This window comes from Euprymna scolopes, chromosome 19 (assembly GCF_053919585.1).
Source record: "Euprymna scolopes isolate OS-2025 chromosome 19, ASM5391958v1, whole genome shotgun sequence".
Lineage (NCBI taxonomy): Eukaryota > Metazoa > Mollusca > Cephalopoda > Sepiida > Sepiolidae > Euprymna > Euprymna scolopes.
Genome location: NC_136500.1, coordinates 125,501,951 through 125,524,869, shown reverse-complemented (window position 1 = coordinate 125,524,869; position 22,919 = coordinate 125,501,951). Strand labels below are relative to the sequence as shown.

The 22,919-nt window shown below is 32.5% G+C and overlaps 1 protein-coding gene across 1 annotated transcript; it reads right to left on the bottom strand.

Moving 5' to 3' along the window:
- Positions 1-386: 386 nt before the first annotated feature.
- LOC145240340 (L-xylulose reductase-like) lies at positions 387-12,032 on the bottom strand. Its single transcript, XM_080103920.1, has 6 exons — positions 11,958-12,032; positions 8,675-8,829; positions 7,802-7,844; positions 5,172-5,336; positions 3,508-3,625; positions 387-490 (listed from the first exon to the last, which is right to left on the bottom strand). Exons 1-6 carry the CDS (start codon positions 12,030-12,032, stop codon positions 387-389), a joined length of 660 nt encoding a protein of 219 aa, XP_079960046.1.
- Positions 12,033-22,919: the final 10,887 nt, after the last annotated feature.

Genomic DNA, 22,919 nt, shown 5'->3' with positions numbered 1-22,919 from the left:
ATATTTTACTTCTTAAAAGGAGTTTTTCTTTCACCTTTCGGATTTAGAATGAGGGGGTCATTAGCCATGCAAAAATGTTATTCCGAGTTTTTTTGTTTTAAATTGTTTGGAATAATATATATTTATTCATGCATATATATATATATATATATATATATGTATAGTTCACAATGAGAATAGAATAATGCATAACATATTGGGAATAGTTCCCACTTTCAAAAAATGACAAAACACGCAGAGGAGAAAATTTTTACTTATATTGTTTCAAAGTTTTGCATAAACACACTTTTTTATTTTTAGCACCATAATTTTTGAACATTTTCTGGAAAGAAGACTTAGTAGAATCGTTCAGAGAAAAAAAAAATGGAATCCAAGTCAAAGATTTATTAGCAACAAAGGGTGCCTCCATCAACAGGATGAACAGAACCGGTGGTTGACATGGATTTATTGCTCAGCAGAAACAAAATGGTGTAGACAACATCTTCAACCTCTGGAAAAAAAGGCACAATTAATAACTCTCCATAATAAAGACCAATGTGTGTGTATGTATATATATTACATATATAATAATACATATATAATAATAATGATGATGTATATATGTGCAAAAGATTTAGCATTTTTGTAATGAGAATAACAAATTTTAATTTCCTTAATATTATTTTTTATAGTTGTTTTCAAGTGTCAATAATACCAAGAATAAAAACCATTATTACCTTATAAATTTATTAATCTATCAGCGATGACCAAGTAGAAGTCTTGCGTAATTTTCAATTGTATTCATTGTACTTCCCACACCGCACTAAAGATTGAACCTTGGACCTCCAGAAAAGCTTCACTTAGAAGTGAATTGTACTTAGATACTTTATTCATTATGTCACTACTAAAAACAAAGAAAGATTCGAGTTTGGTAAAAAGATTCCCGAGTTTGACAAGATACACAGGAAGACAGTTTAAAGTTACAGCAACCGAAACGTTTACAAGTTTTGACATAAATTTTCTTGAATTAAATATTCATATAAATATTGTTGGCGCAGCTGAGATAAGTAGGTCCAGCAGACGAGCCTCGTTCTGAAAAATCTTGACAGTTAGGTTGTATGAAATGTGACACCGGTGCTTCGTTATATTTATAGCAATAAACGTTCAACATTTCTTTGAATTTTTTTCTTTCTTTAATTCTTGGAATTAAAAAAATAAAACATGTTTTTTTTTTTTAACTTTTAGCTTAACTTGCTTTTATATTTCACCATTTCGTTTTTTTAGTAATAAATGCTTCTCTACATTAAAAACCGACCTTGTGTCTAACTCTGCCCACGTGGGGAGGCAAGTAAATGGGAAGTAATATGGCAGCTGAAAAACTTTTTTTGACCACCATAAAAGCATTATAATACATTTAAACCCTGAAGAATTTCCTCCATGCGCACTTGTTGTTCTAAGTTAACTAGCCACTACTTGTGTTTCAAACTTTAAAAAAAAAGCGCTTTAAAATAGTAAAAACACTAAAGCAGTTTTCGTTTTGGAAGGGAGGTTTCAGGCGCCCCTATTATCCCAAAGAACCAGCTATGTAAACACTTTGCAATATTTTTCAATAATTATTTAAAACAAAAAAAAAGATTTCTTTACAATCAATTTTTATTTAAAATTAAGAAATTATTTTCTAAAATATTTTCTTTATATGTGTTGACATTTTGTTTTTAAGCAAAATTAAGAAATTAATTTTAAAAATATTGTTTATATCCTTCTTTATTCAAAAGGGTGACTTTTCGGTAGCTTCACCAGTTGTTAACCTAAATTTTCTGAATATCAGAACGAGGCTCGTCTGCGGGACCTACTTATCTCAGCTTGACCATATTGTTAAACTATTTTCATGTCAAATAACAGGGGGATGGAGGAGGATATTATGAAAACATAATTTTTAATCAACATTTCTCATTCTTTTTACATCAGAATTGGAAATTTTGAGAAAATTCAATGTTTTTTTTACATGGTAGTCACCACTTATCAAGGCCCGGAAGCCACTCGGGGGATAAGGGTTATTGCATGTATCAATGGGACAATATCGCGGTAATCATTAGTAATGGAGATCTGATAAAATGTCTTACTTAAGGGGGCGGTTTATCAGGAATTTATTGATGTTGGACTTGAAAACATCCAAGTTGTAGTCAGGTGGGAAACAGGCAAACGGAAAAGAGTTTCACAGGCGTGCACTTCTAAGAAAGAAGCTTTGCTCATGGAATCTACGTTTTGATTTAGGCATAGATAAAGAGTGTGGAAAATTATTGACAGTAGTTTCAGCTAGACGGGTGTTTTTTGTGAAAGATTGGCAAGGGGGGAACCAGAGATTGGAGCTCAGACGAGCACTTTCCATGGAAATAATGATAAAACAATGACAGGCTCACAACGTCTCTTCTGTGAGAGAGAGGTTGCAGAGAAGAGAAAAGGGCATCCCCCCACTAAGACACAAAGACTATTTTTTACTCTGTCAAGGCAGGATAGGCTGTTTTTAGCAGCTACTGCCCGGATATGGCAGCAGTACTCCATCCTTGGATGTACTTGGCTTTTATATAGATAGAGAATTGCACCAGCAGTGAGATATCATCTGGAATGGTAGAAGGATCCTACCATTTTTCCAGCGACCTTGGCAACAGACTTGATGCACGTGTTCCATTTCAGAGTAAAGGTCAATCCCAGATGCTTGTCAAAACATGGAGCCTCCCCAAGACGAGAGCCATCCATTTCAATTGATGCCAGATGGGGATCAGAGCTTGGTTTTAGATGCATTAAAAGTAACCAGCCACCTCTTCCCCCACTGTACCATGCGCTCAAGATCAGAGGAGAGAGAATCAGTAAGAACTTTGTCATTTACGGCCTTTGATGTGTTGCCATAGATGGTCGTGTCATCAGCATAGATGTCACAAATGATTTAAGTATGTGTTTTGGGAGATCATTGATGTAGATCAGGAAAAGAGTTGGGCCCAGGAGAGACCCCAGCATTAATACTGTGGGCCTCTGATTTCTGCCCATCAACCACTACTCTTATGAGCCTATCAGAGAGAAATGATTTAATAATTGGGGAAACGTTTCCAGTTATACCGTAGCTGGAAATCTCGTGAAGTAGGCCTTGTCATACCTTATCGAAGGCCTTTGATATGTCAAGAGCAATTGCCCTAGAAAGGAAGCCTTTGTCGAGAGATTCACTAATCTTATGAGATATAACCGTTAGCACATCTGCTGTAGATCTAGCAGAACGGAAACCATATTGCATGTCACTAAGAAGGTTATTTCTGCTGAGGTGGTTGACTATTATGCACTGTTAGCTAGTTAAGCATAACAGATCAATAAAAATATTTTAAGTGTGACAGCCGATAATCAAAGTTCTGTTGGAGGTGCCTGGATGCATATAAAAGTATCTGCCCATTCAGCAATGAAAATGCAATTTCAAACAAAAATATAGAAAAATCCTTGGGGGTGGGGGACAATGAAAAAAGCTAAAATCTTTTAACTTACCAGCAAATTTTTTCAATGGAATTCGATTGAGCATGGCTTCAGATTTGGCTGGATCACTCCAGTAGGTCAAGCCCATCTCTGTCAATACCACAGTTGGGTTGACACAATTCACACGAATCTAAACCAAAAAATTCAAAATATAAGTGAAGTCTTATTGGGGCATAAAAAAAAAACGATCATGATTCACGACTGTTACTTTGAAACATTTTGTAAATAAAGTTATAACGTTGAAATATAAATTAAATAATTCAAAACATGAAGAAGCACTTTCTGTTGCTTTATTCTTTTCATATTGCACTAATTGGGTTTACTTTACATTAGCATTATAAGCACACATCTATTATAAACACATACACATTATATATATATACAGGGTGACCCCCCCCACCAAAAAAAACGGGCCTCAACTCTAATTAGGTTGAGACATTTTCTAGAATCAAAATCATCTAATGGATCTGGATCAAAATTACAACAAGGATTCCAAACATAAAGTTTAGTATATGCTGTTATTTTAAATTTCGTAATGGAACATAAAAGTGATGCAAAACTGTTCTGTTCGGAAATTAATTTGACTTGTCCTGAAACGAGTATTCTTCTTCGATAGTTGTAGCTAACAAGATAGTTACCATAGTAGTGGTCACCGTTTGAATACTTGACCCCTGTTCATCTCGAAGGACCAAATGAATGCGAGGACATGTGTTCTGTTTCTTTGGCTGCATTATGCACGGATGTTGACTAATACCGCCTTGCTCGTTTATTTATTGCCGTCAAGTTGCATTGTGATATTTAGATTCAAATGATCTCTTATTCAGCAACAAGAACCTGCATCTAGGAATCACTTGAATGCTAGATACCATGTCGTTCAGTGACCATTATCTGAAGAGCCTCGGATGCTGCCAGTTTAGATCTCCATCTATTTCAATATAAGTGACGCAAAAAAGACGGAATTCTGGTTTGGTTGTTTTATGTCATACCAACCCTTTTCCAGTTCTTTAATGCTGAATTCAGTCATTTTTGTAAAACGTTTTTATACTTCAAGTTCTTTATATCTTTAAATATTTATTCATGGTGTTTGGTTTGCTTGTTTTATACAGAAACAAAAATTTTGTTTAGCTTTGCAGAACATGATTGAGTTTTTCCATTATAAAATATTTATCAACATGATGTATCGCACCAGGACGGTAATGTGGTGTTAAGTTCTTCAATCTTTGAGGTATAACTCATCTCCAGGAGAAGAAAAAAATTTGCACATACAGGGTGACCCCCCCCCCCAAAAAAAAAACAGTGGACATTCAATTGTTTTTCTGAGCATTTTACAGTCAATGGAGAAAACAAAGGCCAAAGACCCTAGTGTTTTGATGTGATGTTTTGAATATAATAAACTAGTTATGACCAAAGTTTCATTTCATTCGGACAAAACACTAAGAAACGAGGCCTAATTAGAGTTGGGGCCCGTTTTTTTTGGTCACCCTGTATTCTTTTTTTTTTTTTCCTACAAGACTTGATTGTCATAATCTTCAAATAATTCCAAGCAAACTACAACATCCCCCTTAAAATTTTACACGCTTTAAATTTCAAAGTTGACAACTGAAATGCTTTCCTTTGAAAAGAGATTATTTCAAAATTTGAAAAGTTTTAATGAAATATATGCTGGTCACACGCACCCCAAAAGGTCCTAGTTCCAAGGCCATAACTCTGGTGAGTGCATCAAGGGCGCCTTTGCTGCTACAATAAGCAGCATGATTTTTCAGTCCAATAATAGACGCTTGGCTGGAGACATTCACGATAGACCCTTTGCGTGAATCTGCAATCATTCTTTTCACAACCACCTGAAGTGCACAAATTTTGAAACAATTTTCAGTGAATAGAATTATTTCATCAAGAAAAAATATCCAAAATGAAAAAAAAATGTGTGATAAATTTTTAAAAACTAAGAGAAACTGCTAAAGAGAACATTTTCTTTTTAAATTGGTCATGTTTATTGATGCCAATCAGCTAAATATATATTATGCACATGAAAATTATTTAGGTTGACAAGAAAGTTCTTGCGGTTTAGATGAACATATCTTGGCTTAAACAAAAGATTTATTGATCGCAATAAGCACCATAAAAATGAACACACTTTTGCCAACACAAACAGGTGTATTTATGTCAATAACATAAAATCTTGTGTTCTGGTGGTGATGAAGTCACAAAATATTTTAGGTTTACATTTATTTTCTAGTAGTATATAAGTGGCAATTATCTAAGTATGTATTATAATACATATAAGATTAGATGAAATATTCATAATAAGAATTAATATATATATATATATATATATATGGCTGAAGTTTCTTTAGGCATGGAGTAAAAAAAAAAAAGTAAATGGCCGCCAACAGCAGGGAGACCCAGCAGAATTTCGACTATGATATTTGCAAGTTATTACAACTAGCCGAGCAAGGAAGCGTTTAAAATCAGTTGAAATATATGACAACAATTATAACCAGCATGGCATCTGAAAGTTTTGGTTATGTATTTTAACTTTAGTAATTTAAAACTCCATCTGTTATTTATGATTGCGTTGTTATAGTTTTACTTTAAGTTTAAATCTATGAGTCCCATATGATTTTTAAAAAATTAATTTGGTTAGATTAAATGATCCAATAAATGAATCGACTCGATAAGAACATAGCAATTTTATTATTAATTTTTGAATACACGCTTCCTTTTCATTGGCTGACTTGCAAATGGAAAAAGGGGAATGATTAATTTTGCAAAAAAAATAGGGGTCTGATCTGATGAGCAAGAACCCCAAAATCGACAATGAAGACAGCAATGATCATTGAGGATCACCTAAATGCATTTGAATATATTTTTCAATGGCTTATGCCACTTAACACAGGAAAATCCACCTGACTACAACTGGGATGTCTTCAAGTCTAATATAAACAAATTCCTGATGAACCGCTCCCCCCCTTAAGTAAGACACTTTATCAAATCTCCATTACTAACAATTACTATCCCATTGATTACTATACACGCATTAACCCTTATCCCAGAGTGGCTTCTAGGCCTTGATAAGTGGTGACCTCCATGTAAAAAAAAAAAAGTCTCCCTGACCAAAACAGAGTCCATACAAACTACTTACTTAAAGATGCAACAATTGGAATATTTTGTTTTTTTTTAGTCATATAAATTACATAATCATTATATATATATATATATATATATATATATATATATATAATTATTATTATAATAATATATATATATAATTATTATTATAATAATATATATATATAATTATTATTATAATAATATATATATATATAATTATTATTATAATAATATATATATATACATATTATTATAATAATATATATATATACATATTATTATTATAATATATATATATACATATTATTATTATAATATATATATATATATTATTATTATAATATATATATATTATTAATATTATAATAATATATATATTATTATTATAATATATATATTATTAATATTATAATATATATATATATACATAGTATTATTATAATATATATTATTAATATTATAATAATATATATATATATATTATTATTATAATATATATTATTAATATTGTAATAATATATATATATATATTATTATTATAATATATATTATTAATATTGTAATAATATATATATATATTATTATAATATATATATATTATTAATATTATAATAATATATATATATATTATTATAATAATAATATATATATATTATTATAATAATAATAATAATATATATATATTATAATAATAATAATAATATGTATATTATAATAATAATAGTATATATATATATTACAATAATAATAATAATATGTATATTATAATAATAATAGTATATATATATATTACAATAATAATAATATATATAATAATAATAATAATAATAATAATATACATACATACATACATAGCAATTAAACATATTAACTTGCTTTCTCAGAGTTTTACTAACAGGCTTTTATTTATGAAATGCAGACATTTTTTTTGTTTCAGAAAGCTTTATAATTTCAGACATTTCTCCAACTCTCCTGAACAATAGCCCACTCTAATAATACAAAACTAGTGACAATGGTGAATAAATGTGTTTTTTTTTTCATTTTTGTTCTAAAAAGAAATTGATGCAATGTGTTGTTAACCAAAAAGAAAATAAATGACTTTTTTAGTTTGCTTATAAACAAAAAGAGTTAAAATAACCTTGAGAAAATTAAGTTTTTTTCTTGAAGATTCACAGAAATATCAAAGTTGACTTGCCTGTGATACATTCACTACTGCATTCAAATTGACACTGAATGTCCTGAAAGGTTGAAAGTCAAAATTATTCAAATACACATTATGTATTAAGACGTCTTTAGTTATGAGGCAAATACAATATAATAGCAAACACACAAACTATAGTTTTAAAAGATTTTAAAAGGTGTTTTCAATAATTATTCTTTAAAAAATATAGCACAAAAAGTGTTTTCAATAATTTTTATTAAAAAAAGCCCTACTAATTTCAATAATTTTTAATTAAAACAAGACTGAAAAAACTTTGCAATGATTATCTATATATCTATAAAAGTGAAAGTGTGTATGTACATTTCCCTACACAATAACTGTCAATTTTCAGTTTACAGACTCAATATTTAATATACAGGGTATGGAGATTTGGGAAAATCTTTGTAATCCATTTTCGGCCAGAAATTTGGCTGTTAAGGGGGTCAAAGTTTAACGATTTGACCTTTGAGAACTCTACCAAACTCCTCCACCAATTTTGGGTATAAACAATTGAAATTTTAGATATAGGTTCCTTGGACATAAATCTAACTTAATAACTTGATTTGAGCCCAAAAAATAAATGTGTATGCTAACTAATAATGTGGAAATCAAAACATTTTTAAAAAAAGGAAGGCCAGAAATTATGTATATGTGGACCAGTTATGATGATGTCATCAGAAGAACTAATGAACATGATGGAAGACTGTTAAATATGGACACCTCTAACCAATGAATGAGCTTGAAAATAAGCAATTTAAGGAAAATGGGCTGTAATAATTCTCCTGCCTAAAAATAGAAGTTCTTAAAAAAAAGAAAGAAAAATAACTGTGGAAACCAAATAATTGAAAAACTAATAACTAAACTTACTGCTCAAAGTCTTCTTTCTTAGCTTCTAAAAACGAATTCAGGATACCAATGCCAGCGTTATTGACTAGAAGATCAATGGGTCCAAGGGAGGTAACTGTGGAACAAGTTTTGTCCCAATCACTCAAATCACACACAACGGCATGAATTTCAGGGCACTGTAATAAAAGAACATGTTTCAGGACAAAAAAAAAAAAATACACACACAAAAGAAAGTAAATTTATTCAATGGAACAAAAATAGACTACAAGATTTTCTATGTTCTTTTCTGTGACCATGTTGGTTATTGAAGTGATACCATATTGAATACTGAAGTTGAGGCCCAGCAGAGCAGATTCTGTAGAACTTCTAAAATAATACATTTAAGTGAAAATAAAAAAAAACAAAGAAAAAACGGTTCAGCTGTTTCAGAGTCTATAGGGAACAAGTTTACACATACAAGTTGGATGTTTTTGTTTTACGGCATATCAACCCTTTTCAGGTTATTTAATGCCGAATCCATTGATTTTGAAAAAATTTTTTAATAGAATATATTTGTTTTTTTTCAAGTCAGTTTCTATTTAACCTATAGTTGGAACCCTAACAGGTACTACAACTCCGGGTCAGAGTGGACCTGGGAGCAATGGCAATTAAAGGGTGGCTCCATACTCCCCAAAGCCTGCAAGCTGGGACCTCACCATCGGATATAATTTAAGGTCATATCCAGGACCCATATATACAAAGTGCCTTTTATATATAGAGAGATATGACATTAGCAAGTATGATAAGTTTTCTCGTTGAGATTATTTAACTTTTTTTTAAGCACATTTTTAACATATTATATAAATAAATAAAAATAAATAAAAGAAAAACATGCTATCAGGTCCAGAAGCCACTCGATATTAAAAGTTAATGAGATGGATGAATTGTTAGTTGAATGATGAATAATATTTTTTATTTTTTTATAACATTTTCACCCCAAACAAAGCACAGTGCCACTTTGATGGAGGGGGCTACTATCAGGGAAATAAGTTGCAGGGATACTATGTAGGGAGTTGAGCAGCAAGATGTCTGTTTACATTACACTTGAACTTCTGCATGTCAGTACAGTTGGGGAAGCAGGAACCCGGAAGGGAATTCCAAAGTCTAGCAGTTCCGGGGAAGAAACTATTAAAGTAGAAGGCTTTCTTACATCTAGGGATCTCTACTGTGTAGGGGTGGGACTTTGTTGTTTGTCAGGGGTATTTACCTCAAGGGGGTACAAGGGCTTGTAGTTCGTCAGAGCATTCACCATTAAAATACTTGTAAAACAGGCAGAGGGATGTAACATTTCATCGATGAGACAGAGGTTTAAGATTAGATAACAGTTCAGGACATGCCAGGTTGGCGACTTTCTTTTGAACTTTGTCCAGAAGTGAGAGACTAGTAGCAGATGCAACAGCTCAAATGCGACAACAATACTCCATACATGGGCGAATGGTCGCCTTGTAGAGGTATAGGATACTTTCTGGCGTAAGTAACTTTCTAGCATGGTAGAGAGAGCCCACCTTCTTCACAGCGGCCTTGGCAATGCTCTCAATGTATCTGTTTCAACTTATGTTCCTCGTGAACATTAAGCTGAGGAGTTTGAATGAAATACTTTCAGTTAATTTATCTTTAGCCATAGCTATTGGTGGTTGGTAAGGTTTCATGTAATTATTAAAGGAAACGAGCTTAGTCTTGGCAGCGTTGAATGTTACCATCCATTTCTGACCCCATTCCATTACAGACTAGGGTTGCCGCCATTGCCTTAGATATGTCTTCATTTGTTTTCTCCTCGTGCTGTTATACAGTGTGGTGTCGTCAGTAAATACACCTATCTCAGAGACTATTTTATCAGGGAGATCATTTATGAATATCAGGAATAATAAAGGTTCATGACCGACCCCTGAATTACACCTGCATTTATATCGAGCGCACCTTTTGTATATATTAAACAGATAGGAATACGACTTCACTTTATAATAGATAACTGGGTTTGTTGGCTGACTCTCATTTTGAACTACTTTTGCTGGCAAGAAGTTTTGATTCAATATTGGAACCCTAAACCTAGGTAAATAATATCAATTTCCAATAAACTATTAATGTCCCTTTTTAGTGTATTATAATCTGTGAGATTTTAAGATAAATACTTCATAATATTAGTTGAATATCTGAACAAAAAAATGTCTTTGAATTCATATGGCACCACTAATAAAGATTGAGAATTAGAAGTTTGTCAAATTAAATGGTCTAATGCTTTTAAGTGTTTACGACCATAAAATCATTCATGTAAAAAAAAGGCATAATTTAATTTAAAGTTAATTATTTTTTAATGTTACTGATAATTTAATATATTTTAATTTAAAAAAAAATCATAAGTAAAAACAAACCATAAAAAATTAAACAAGAGAAAGAAAAATGTAAATTAAGACATAATTTAAGGTAAAACTATTTTTAAAATAGAATTTTGCATTAAAATTTTAAGAGATTTAAAAGATGTCAATGCATATATCTGATAATAAAATAAAAATAATTCCAATTATGATAGGAATGTTCATAAAGATAAAAATGTGAAGCGAAATAATAAAAACAGTTAAAAATTAGTAATATTAACATAAAAACAGTTGAAAATTAGTAATATTAACATAAAAACAGTTGAAAATTAGTAATATTAACATAAAAACAGTTGAAAATTAGTAATATTAACATAAAAAAATGTTGAAAATTAGTAATATTAACATAAAAACAGTTGAAAATTAGTAATATTAACATAAAAACAGTTGAAAATTAGTAATATTAACATAAAAACAGTTGAATGAAAAATTGAATGAAAATTAGTAATATTAACATAAAAAAAGTATTATATTCATAAAGTTTAAATATTTAATTCTAAAAATTGACGTTGCAAGTTAGAATTTAATTACATACTTAAAATTTATTTAATTCATATGAGAGAGAAAAAGGAAATGGAATTAGAAATATTTATTGAATAAAATCCATGCAACATCTACAACTTTAATAATGAACTGACATCTTGCTGCCCAATTCCCTACATAGTATCCCAGTAGCTGTTGCCCCTCATAGTAGCCCCCTACACCAAAGTGGCAATGCGCCTTGTTTGGGATGAAAATGTAATAAAAAAAATAAAAAATATTATTCATCATTCAACTAACAATTCATCCATCTCATTAACTTTTAACGTCGAGTGGCTTCTGGACCTGATAAGCATGTTTTTTAATTTATTTTCATTTATTTATATAATATGTAAAAAAAAAAATTATCTGACCTCTGCTACTAATGTTTTCAGGTGTTCTTCAGTCCTGCTGAGGGCATAGGTTTTGGCACCACATTTCGACAGCATCTTTGCCACATCTCGTCCAATTCCAGCATTTTTTAAATAAGAAAACAGAAAAACAAACAAAAAAAATTAAATTAAAATATACAACAATTATCTTTTCCTGAATTATAAACATACCATAATGTTATGTAATTCATGCACCAAGGAGAGCCTCCAGAGCCAACAGCCTTGTGTCAGCCTGATATACGTGAAAACAAAAAATAAAACAATGAGATCACTTAACTAGTAATATCAAAGCAGAGAATAAAAATTGAATCAGCCTATAAATAGTATGACAATTTTATGACAAACCTTATTTGTACATATGAGGAAAGTTCTGTTTGTTCTATTTGCCCATAATGACTACAGATAGAACAGCTACTACACTTTGAAATATTTGCACAAGACATAAAAATTATATTTTAACAAAGTACGAGACATTTTCTAGTCATGCTGATAAAGGATGACCAACAACACCCATTTTCTCACACTTTAGAAAATGTCTATCGTACTCTTAATTAGAATCATCTATGACCATAATACCACATTTACTCCAAGTGCCGTCCTACTAAGAAATTTCTCAAATCATCCAAAAATTTTATTGAAGATAAACATAACGTTTTCATATCAGTATATACGAGCAATGCATGAACCTTGCGTCAATATCAAGGTCAAATTAAATTATTATCTAACTTTACTTTAAATGTAAGAAGAAATTCAACTTTCTTTACTTATTTTTTTTTTTAGGAGTGCAACATATCGCCAAACGAAACTCATTACTGTCTGATAGGTTTTGAGACATAAGTTACTTTAACGAAACAATTACATTTCAGATTCAACGAAACAGAAAAAATATTTATCATTAATCTGTTCAAATTAAAAAAAAAGTTCCGCTCGTCTTAAATCAAGAATTTACAAATATATTTATATCTTAATACCGTTTGCATTAAATAATCATTTTAGATGTTTTGCATTAAATAATGATTCTAGATGTTTTGCATTAAATAATGATTCTAGATATTTTGCATTAAATAATGATCCTAGATGTTTGCATTAAATAATGATTCTAGATGTTTTGCATTAAATACTGATTCTAGATATTTTGCATTAAATAATGATCCTAGATGTTTGCATTAAATAATGATTCTAGATGTTTTGCATTAAATAATGATTCTAGATGTTTTGCATTAAATAATCATTTTAGATGTTTTGCATTAAATAATGATTCTAGATGTTTTGCATTAAATAATGATTCTAGATATTTTGCATTAAATAATGATCCTAGATGTTTGCATTAAATAATGATTCTAGATGTTTTGCATTAAATAATGATTCTAGATGTTTTGCATTAAATAATGATCCTAGATGTTTGCATTAAATAATGATTCTAGATGTTTTGCATTAAATAATGATTCTAGATGTTTTGCATTAAATAATGATTCAAGATGTTTGCATTAAATAATGATTCTAGATGTTTTGCATTAAATACTGATTCTAGATGTTTGCATTAAATAATGATTCTAGATGTTTTGCATTAAATAATGATTCTAGATGTTTTGCATTAAATAATGATTCTAGATATTTTGCATTAAATAATGATTCTAGATGTTTTGCATTAAATCATGATTCAAGATGTTTTGCATTAAATAATGATTCTAGATGTTTTGCATTAAATAATGATTCTAGATGTTTTGCATTAAATAATGATTCTAGATGTTTTGCATTAAATAATGATTCTAGATGTTTTGCATTAAATAATGATTCAAGATGTTTGCATTAAATAATGATCCTAGATGTTTGCATTAAATAATGATTCTAGATGTTTTGCATTAAATAATGATTCTAGATATTTTGCATTAAATAATGATTCTAGATGTTTTGCATTAAATAATGATCCTAGATGTTTGCATTAAATAATGATTCTAGATGTTTTGCATTAAATAATGATTCTAGATGTTTTGCATTAAATAATGATTCTAGATGTTTTGCATTAAATAATGATTCTAGATGTTTTGCATTAAATAATGATTCTAGATGTTTTGCATTAAATAATGATTCAAGATGTTTTGCATTAAATAATGATTCTAGATGTTTTGCATTAAATAATGATTCTAGATGTTTTGCATTAAATAATGATCCTAGATGTTTGCATTAAATAATGATTCTAGATATTTTGCATTAAATAATGATTCTAGATGTTTTGCATTAAATAATGATTCTAGATGTTTTGCATTAAATAATGATTCTAGATGTTTTGCATTAAATAATGATTCTAGATGTTTTGCATTAAATAATGATTCTAGATGTTTTGCATTAAATAATGATTCTAGATGTTTTGCATTAAATAATGATTCAAGATGTTTTGCATTAAATAATGATTCTAGATGTTTTGCATTAAATAATGATTCTAGATGTTTTGCATTAAGAGGGGATGTAGGTATAGATAGGTGAGAATCCTATAGACCAAGCCTTCTCAGATTGTATTCAATTGAAAATTTCTAAGTCCAAACAAGAGGGGATGTAGGTATAGATAGGTGAGAATCCTATAGACCAAGCCTTCTCAACGTGTATTCAATTAAAAAAATTCTAAGTCCAAAAAAGAGGGGATGTAGGTATAGATAGGTGAGAATCCTATAGACCAAGCCTTCTCAGATTGTATTCAATTGAAAATTTCTAAGTCGAAAAAAGAGGGGATGTAGGTATAGATAGGTGAGAATCCTATAGACCAAGCCTTCTCAACGTGTATTCAATTGAAAAAATTCTAAGTCGAAACAAGAGGGGATGTAGGTATAGATAGGTGAGAATCCTATAGACCAAGCCTTCTCAACGTGTATTCAATTGAAAAAATTCTAAGTCCAAACAAGAGGGGATGTAGGTATAGATAGGTGAGAATCCTATAGACCAAGCCTTCTCAGATTGTATTCAATTGAAAAATTCTAAGTCCAAACAAGAGGGGATGTAGGTATAGATAGGTGAGAATCCTATAGACCAAGCCTTCTCAGATTGTATTCAATTGAAAATTTCTAAGTCCAAACAAGAGGGGATGTAGGTATAGATAGGTGACAATCCTATAGACCAAGCCTTCTAAACGTGTATTCAATTGAAAAATGTCTAAGTCCAAACAAGAGGGGATGTAGGTATAGATAGGTGAGAATCCTATAGACCAAGCCTTCTCAACGTGTATTCAATTGAAAAAATGTCTAAGTCCAAACAAGAGGGGATGTAGGTATAGATAGGTGAGAATCCTATAGACCAAGCCTTCTCAACGTGTATTCAATTGAAAAAATTCTAAGTCCAAACAAGAGGGGATGTAGGTATAGATAGGTGAGAATCCTATAGACCAAGCCTTCTCAGATTGTATTCAATTGAAAAATTCTAAGTCCAAAGAAGAGGGGATGTAGGTATAGATAGGTGAGAATCCTATAGACCAAGCCTTCTCAGATTGTATTCAATTGAAAAATTCTAAGTCCAAACAAGAGGGGATGTAGGTATAGATAGGTGAGAATCCTATAGACCAAGCCTTCTCAGATTGTATTCAATTGAAAAATTCTAAGTCCAAAGAAGAGGGGATGTAGGTATAGATAGGTGAGAATCCTATAGACCAAGCCTTCTCAGATTGTATTCAATTGAAAAATTCTAAGTCCAAAGAAGAGGGGATGTAGGTATAGATAGGTGAGAATCCTATAGACCAAGCCTTCTCAACGTGTATTCAATTGAAAAAATTCTAAGTCCAAACAAGAGGGGATGTAGGTATAGATAGGTGAGAATCCTATAGACCAAGCCTTCTCAGATTGTATTCAATTGAAAATTTCTAAGTCCAAACAAGAGGGGATGTAGGTATAGATAGGTGAGAATCCTATAGACCAAGCCTTCTCAACGTGTATTCAATTGAAAAATGTCTAAGTCCAAACAAGAGGGGATGTAGGTATAGATAGGTGAGAATCCTATAGACCAAGCCTTCTCAACGTGTATTCAATTGAAAAAATTCTAAGTCCAAACAAGAGGGGATGTAGGTATAGATAGGTGAGAATCCTATAGACCAAGCCTTCTCAACGTGTATTCAATTGAAAAGTTCTAAGTCCAAACAAGAGGGGATGTAGGTATAGATAGGTGACAATCCTATAGACCAAGCCTTCTCAACGTGTATTCAATTGAAAAATGTCTAAGTCCAAACAAGAGGGGATGTAGGTATAGAGAGGTGAGAATCCTATAGACCAAGCCTTCTCAACGTGTATTCAATTGAAAAAATTCTAAGTCCAAACAAGAGGGGATGTAGGTATAGATAGGTGAGAATCCTATAGACCAAGCCTTCTCAGATTGTATTCAATTGAAAATTTCTAAGTCCAAACAAGAGGGGATGTAGGTATAGATAGGTGAGAATCCTATAGACCAAGCCTTCTCAACGTGTATTCAATTGAAAAATGTCTAAGTCCAAACAAGAGGGGATGTAGGTATAGATAGGTGAGAATCCTATAGACCAAGCCTTCTCAACGTGTATTCAATTGAAAAAATTCTAAGTCCAAACAAGAGGGGATGTAGGTATAGATAGGTGAGAATCCTATAGACCAAGCCTTCTCAACGTGTATTCAATTGAAAAGTTCTAAGTCCAAACAAGAGGGGATGTAGGTATAGATAGGTGACAATCCTATAGACCAAGCCTTCTCAACGTGTATTCAATTGAAAAATGTCTAAGTCCAAACAAGAGGGGATGTAGGTATAGAGAGGTGAGAATCCTATAGACCAAGCCTTCTCAACGTGTATTCAATTGAAAAAATTCTAAGTCCAAACAAGAGGGGATGTAGGTATAGATAGGTGAGAATCCTATAGACCAAGCCTTCTCAGATTGTATTCAATTGAAAATTTCTAAGTCCAAACAAGAGGGGATGTAGGTATAGATAGGTGAGAATCCTATAGACCAAGCCTTCTCAACGTGTATTCAATTGAAAAATGTCTAAGTCCAAACAAGAGGGGATGTAGGTATAGATAGGTGAGAATCCTATAGACCAAGCCTTCTCAACGTGTATTCAATTGAAAAAATTCTAAGTCCAAACAAGAGGGGATGTAGGTATAGATAGGTGAGAATCCTATAGACCAAGCCTTCTCAACGTGTATTCAATTGAAAAGTTCTAAGTCCAAACAAGAGGGGATGTAGGTATAGATAGGTGACAATCCTATAGACCAAGCCTTCTCAACGTGTATTCAATTGAAAAATGTCTAAGTCCAAACAAGAGGGGATGTAGGTATAGAGAGGTGAGAATCCTATAGACCAAGCCTTCTCAACGTGTATTCAATTGAAAAAATTCTAAGTCCAAACAAGAGGGGATGTAGGTATAGATAGGTGAGAATCCTATAGACCAAGCCTTCTCAACGTGTATTCAATTGAAAAGTTCTAAGTCCAAACAAGAGGGGATGTAGGTATAGATAGGTGAGAATCCTATAGACCAAGCCTTCTCAACGTGTATTCAATTGAAAAGTTCTAAGTCCAAACAAGAGGGGATGTAGGTATAGATAGGTGACAATCCTATAGACCAAGCCTTCTCAACGTGTATTCAATTGAAAAATGTCTAAGTCCAAACAAAAGGGGATGTAGGTATAGAGAGGTGAGAATCCTATAGACCAAGCCTTCTCAACGTGTATTCAATTGAAAAATGTCTAAGTCCAAACAAGAGGGGATGTAGGTATAGATAGGTGAGAATCCTATAGACCAAGCCTTCTCAACGTGTATTCAATTGAAAAATGTCTAAGTCCAAACAAAAGGGGATGTAGGTATAGATAGGTGAGAATCCTATAGACCAAGCCTTCTCAACGTGTATTCAATTGAAAAGTTCTAAGTCCAAACAAGAGGGGATGTAGGTATAGATAGGTGAGAATCCTATAGACCAAGCCTTCTCAGATTGTATTCAATTGAAAAATTCTAAGTCCAAACAAGAGGGGATGTAGGTATAGATAGGTGAGAATCCTATAGACCAAGCCTTCTCAACGTGTATTCAATTGAAAAATGTTAAAGTCCAAACAAGAGGGGATGTAGATATAGGTTGATGAGAATCCTATTGACCAAGACAAGTCAACGTGTATTCAATTGAAAATTTCTAAGTCCAAACAAGAGGGGATGTAGATATAGGTTGATGAGAATCCTATTGACCAAGACAAGTCAACGTGTATTCAATTGAAAATTTCTAAGTCCAAACAAGAGGGGATGTAGATATAGGTTGATGAGAATCCTATAGACCAAGACAAGTCAACGTGTATTCAATTGAAAATTTCTAAGTCCAAACAAGAGGGGATGTAGATATAGGTTGATGAGAATCCTATTGACCAAGACAAGTCAACGTGTATTCAATTGAAAATTTCTAAGTCTAAACAAGAGGGGATGTAGATATAGGTTGATGAGAATCCTATAGACCAAGACAAGTCAACGTGTATTCAATTGAAAATTTCTAAGTCTAAACAAGAGAGGATGTAGATATAGGTTGATGAGAATCCTATAGACCAAGACAAGTCAACGTGTATTCAATTGAAAATTTCTAAGTCTAAACAAGAGGGGATGTAGATATAGGTTGATGAGAATCCTATTGACCAAGACAAGTCAACGTGTATTCAATTGAAAATTTCTAAGTCCAAACAAGAGGGGATGTAGATATAGGTTGATGAGAATCCTATAGACCAAGGCAAGTCAACGTGTATTCAATTGAAAATTTCTAAGTCCAAACAAGAGGGGACGTAGATATAGGTTGATGAGCATCCTATTGACCAAGACAAGTCAACGTGTATTCAATTGAAAATTTCTAAGTCCAAACAAGAGGGGATGTAGGTATAGGTTGATGAGCATCCTATTGACCAAGACAAGTCAACGTGTATTCAATTGAAAATTTCTAAGTCCAAACAAGAGGGGACGTAGATATAGGTTGATGAGCATCCTATTGACCAAGACAAGTCAACGTGTATTCAATTGAAAATTTCTAAGTCCAAACAAGAGGGGATGTAGATATAGGTTGATGAGAATCCTATTGACCAAGACAAGTCAACGTGTATTCAATTGAAAATTTCTAAGTCCAAACAAGAGGGGACGTAGATATAGGTTGATGAGCATCCTATTGACCAAGACAAGTCAACGTGTATTCAATTGAAAATTTCTAAGTCCAAACAAGAGGGGATGTAGGTATAGGTTGATGAGAATCCTATTGACCAAGGCAAGTCAACGTGTATTCAATTGAAAATTTCTAAGTCCAAACAAGAGGGGATGTAGATATAGGTTGATGAGAATCCTATAGACCAAGACAAGTCAACGTGTATTCAATTGAAAATTTCTAAGTCCAAACAAGAGGGGACGTAGATATAGGTTGATGAGAATCCTATTGACCAAGACAAGTCAACGTGTATTCAATTGAAAATTTCTAAGTCCAAACAAGAGGGGATGTATGTATTTGTAGATTACAATACTATAGACCAAGTCAAGTCAACGTGTATTCAAATGAAAATTTCTAAGTCCAAACAAGAGGGGATGTAGATATAGGTTGATGAGAATCCTATAGACCAAGACAAGTCAACGTGTATTCAATTGAAAATTTCTAAGTCTAAACAAGAGGGGATGTAGGTAGAGGTTGATGAGAATCCTATTGACCAAGTCAAGTCAACGTGTATTCAATTGAAAATTTCTAAGTCCAAACAAGAGGGGATGTAGATATAGGTTGATGAGAATCCTATTGACCAAGACAAGTCAACGTGTATTCAATTGAAAATTTCTAAGTCCAAACAAGAGGGGATGTAGATATAGGTTGATGAGAATCCTATTGACCAAGACAAGTCAACGTGTATTCAATTGAAAATTTCTAAGTCTAAACAAGAGGGGATGTAGATATAGGTTGATGAGAATCCTATTGACCAAGACAAGTCAACGTGTATTCAATTGAAAAGTTCTAAGTCCAAACAAGAGGGGATGTAGGTATAGATAGGTGACAATCCTATAGACCAAGCCTTCTCAACGTGTATTCAATTGAAAAATGTCTAAGTCCAAACAAGAGGGGATGTAGGTATAGAGAGGTGAGAATCCTATAGACCAAGCCTTCTCAACGTGTATTCAATTGAAAAAATTCTAAGTCCAAACAAGAGGGGATGTAGGTATAGATAGGTGAGAATCCTATAGACCAAGCCTTCTCAGATTGTATTCAATTGAAAATTTCTAAGTCCAAACAAGAGGGGATGTAGGTATAGATAGGTGAGAATCCTATAGACCAAGCCTTCTCAACGTGTATTCAATTGAAAAATGTCTAAGTCCAAACAAGAGGGGATGTAGGTATAGATAGGTGAGAATCCTATAGACCAAGCCTTCTCAACGTGTATTCAATTGAAAAAATTCTAAGTCCAAACAAGAGGGGATGTAGGTATAGATAGGTGAGAATCCTATAGACCAAGCCTTCTCAACGTGTATTCAATTGAAAAGTTCTAAGTCCAAACAAGAGGGGATGTAGGTATAGATAGGTGACAATCCTATAGACCAAGCCTTCTCAACGTGTATTCAATTGAAAAATGTCTAAGTCCAAACAAGAGGGGATGTAGGTATAGAGAGGTGAGAATCCTATAGACCAAGCCTTCTCAACGTGTATTCAATTGAAAAAATTCTAAGTCCAAACAAGAGGGGATGTAGGTATAGATAGGTGAGAATCCTATAGACCAAGCCTTCTCAACGTGTATTCAATTGAAAAGTTCTAAGTCCAAACAAGAGGGGATGTAGGTATAGATAGGTGAGAATCCTATAGACCAAGCCTTCTCAACGTGTATTCAATTGAAAAGTTCTAAGTCCAAACAAGAGGGGATGTAGGTATAGATAGGTGACAATCCTATAGACCAAGCCTTCTCAACGTGTATTCAATTGAAAAATGTCTAAGTCCAAACAAAAGGGGATGTAGGTATAGAGAGGTGAGAATCCTATAGACCAAGCCTTCTCAACGTGTATTCAATTGAAAAATGTCTAAGTCCAAACAAGAGGGGATGTAGGTATAGATAGGTGAGAATCCTATAGACCAAGCCTTCTCAACGTGTATTCAATTGAAAAATGTCTAAGTCCAAACAAAAGGGGATGTAGGTATAGATAGGTGAGAATCCTATAGACCAAGCCTTCTCAACGTGTATTCAATTGAAAAGTTCTAAGTCCAAACAAGAGGGGATGTAGGTATAGATAGGTGAGAATCCTATAGACCAAGCCTTCTCAGATTGTATTCAATTGAAAAATTCTAAGTCCAAACAAGAGGGGATGTAGGTATAGATAGGTGAGAATCCTATAGACCAAGCCTTCTCAACGTGTATTCAATTGAAAAATGTTAAAGTCCAAACAAGAGGGGATGTAGATATAGGTTGATGAGAATCCTATTGACCAAGACAAGTCAACGTGTATTCAATTGAAAATTTCTAAGTCCAAACAAGAGGGGATGTAGATATAGGTTGATGAGAATCCTATTGACCAAGACAAGTCAACGTGTATTCAATTGAAAATTTCTAAGTCCAAACAAGAGGGGATGTAGATATAGGTTGATGAGAATCCTATAGACCAAGACAAGTCAACGTGTATTCAATTGAAAATTTCTAAGTCCAAACAAGAGGGGATGTAGATATAGGTTGATGAGAATCCTATTGACCAAGACAAGTCAACGTGTATTCAATTGAAAATTTCTAAGTCTAAACAAGAGGGGATGTAGATATAGGTTGATGAGAATCCTATAGACCAAGACAAGTCAACGTGTATTCAATTGAAAATTTCTAAGTCTAAACAAGAGAGGATGTAGATATAGGTTGATGAGAATCCTATAGACCAAGACAAGTCAACGTGTATTCAATTGAAAATTTCTAAGTCTAAACAAGAGGGGATGTAGATATAGGTTGATGAGAATCCTATTGACCAAGACAAGTCAACGTGTATTCAATTGAAAATTTCTAAGTCCAAACAAGAGGGGATGTAGATATAGGTTGATGAGAATCCTATAGACCAAGGCAAGTCAACGTGTATTCAATTGAAAATTTCTAAGTCCAAACAAGAGGGGACGTAGATATAGGTTGATGAGCATCCTATTGACCAAGACAAGTCAACGTGTATTCAATTGAAAATTTCTAAGTCCAAACAAGAGGGGATGTAGGTATAGGTTGATGAGCATCCTATTGACCAAGACAAGTCAACGTGTATTCAATTGAAAATTTCTAAGTCCAAACAAGAGGGGACGTAGATATAGGTTGATGAGCATCCTATTGACCAAGACAAGTCAACGTGTATTCAATTGAAAATTTCTAAGTCCAAACAAGAGGGGATGTAGATATAGGTTGATGAGAATCCTATTGACCAAGACAAGTCAACGTGTATTCAATTGAAAATTTCTAAGTCCAAACAAGAGGGGACGTAGATATAGGTTGATGAGCATCCTATTGACCAAGACAAGTCAACGTGTATTCAATTGAAAATTTCTAAGTCCAAACAAGAGGGGATGTAGGTATAGGTTGATGAGAATCCTATTGACCAAGGCAAGTCAACGTGTATTCAATTGAAAATTTCTAAGTCCAAACAAGAGGGGATGTAGATATAGGTTGATGAGAATCCTATAGACCAAGACAAGTCAACGTGTATTCAATTGAAAATTTCTAAGTCCAAACAAGAGGGGACGTAGATATAGGTTGATGAGAATCCTATTGACCAAGACAAGTCAACGTGTATTCAATTGAAAATTTCTAAGTCCAAACAAGAGGGGATGTATGTATTTGTAGATTACAATACTATAGACCAAGTCAAGTCAACGTGTATTCAAATGAAAATTTCTAAGTCCAAACAAGAGGGGATGTAGATATAGGTTGATGAGAATCCTATAGACCAAGACAAGTCAACGTGTATTCAATTGAAAATTTCTAAGTCTAAACAAGAGGGGATGTAGG

What these genes read in the sequence shown, in the direction of transcription:
- LOC145240340 (XM_080103920.1), bottom strand. Translation starts at nt 12,032, where the DNA reads ATGCTGTCGAAATGTGGTGCCAAAACCTATGCCCTCAGCAGGACTGAA. An exon ending in TGAAAACATTAGTAGCAGAG is followed by an intron (nt 8,830 to 11,957) that starts GTCAGATAATTT and finishes CTTTTATTACAG; the next exon opens with TGCCCTGAAATTCATGCCGT. An exon ending in CAGTAGTGAATGTATCACAG is followed by an intron (nt 5,337 to 7,801) that starts GCAAGTCAACTT and finishes TGTGCACTTCAG; the next exon opens with GTGGTTGTGAAAAGAATGAT.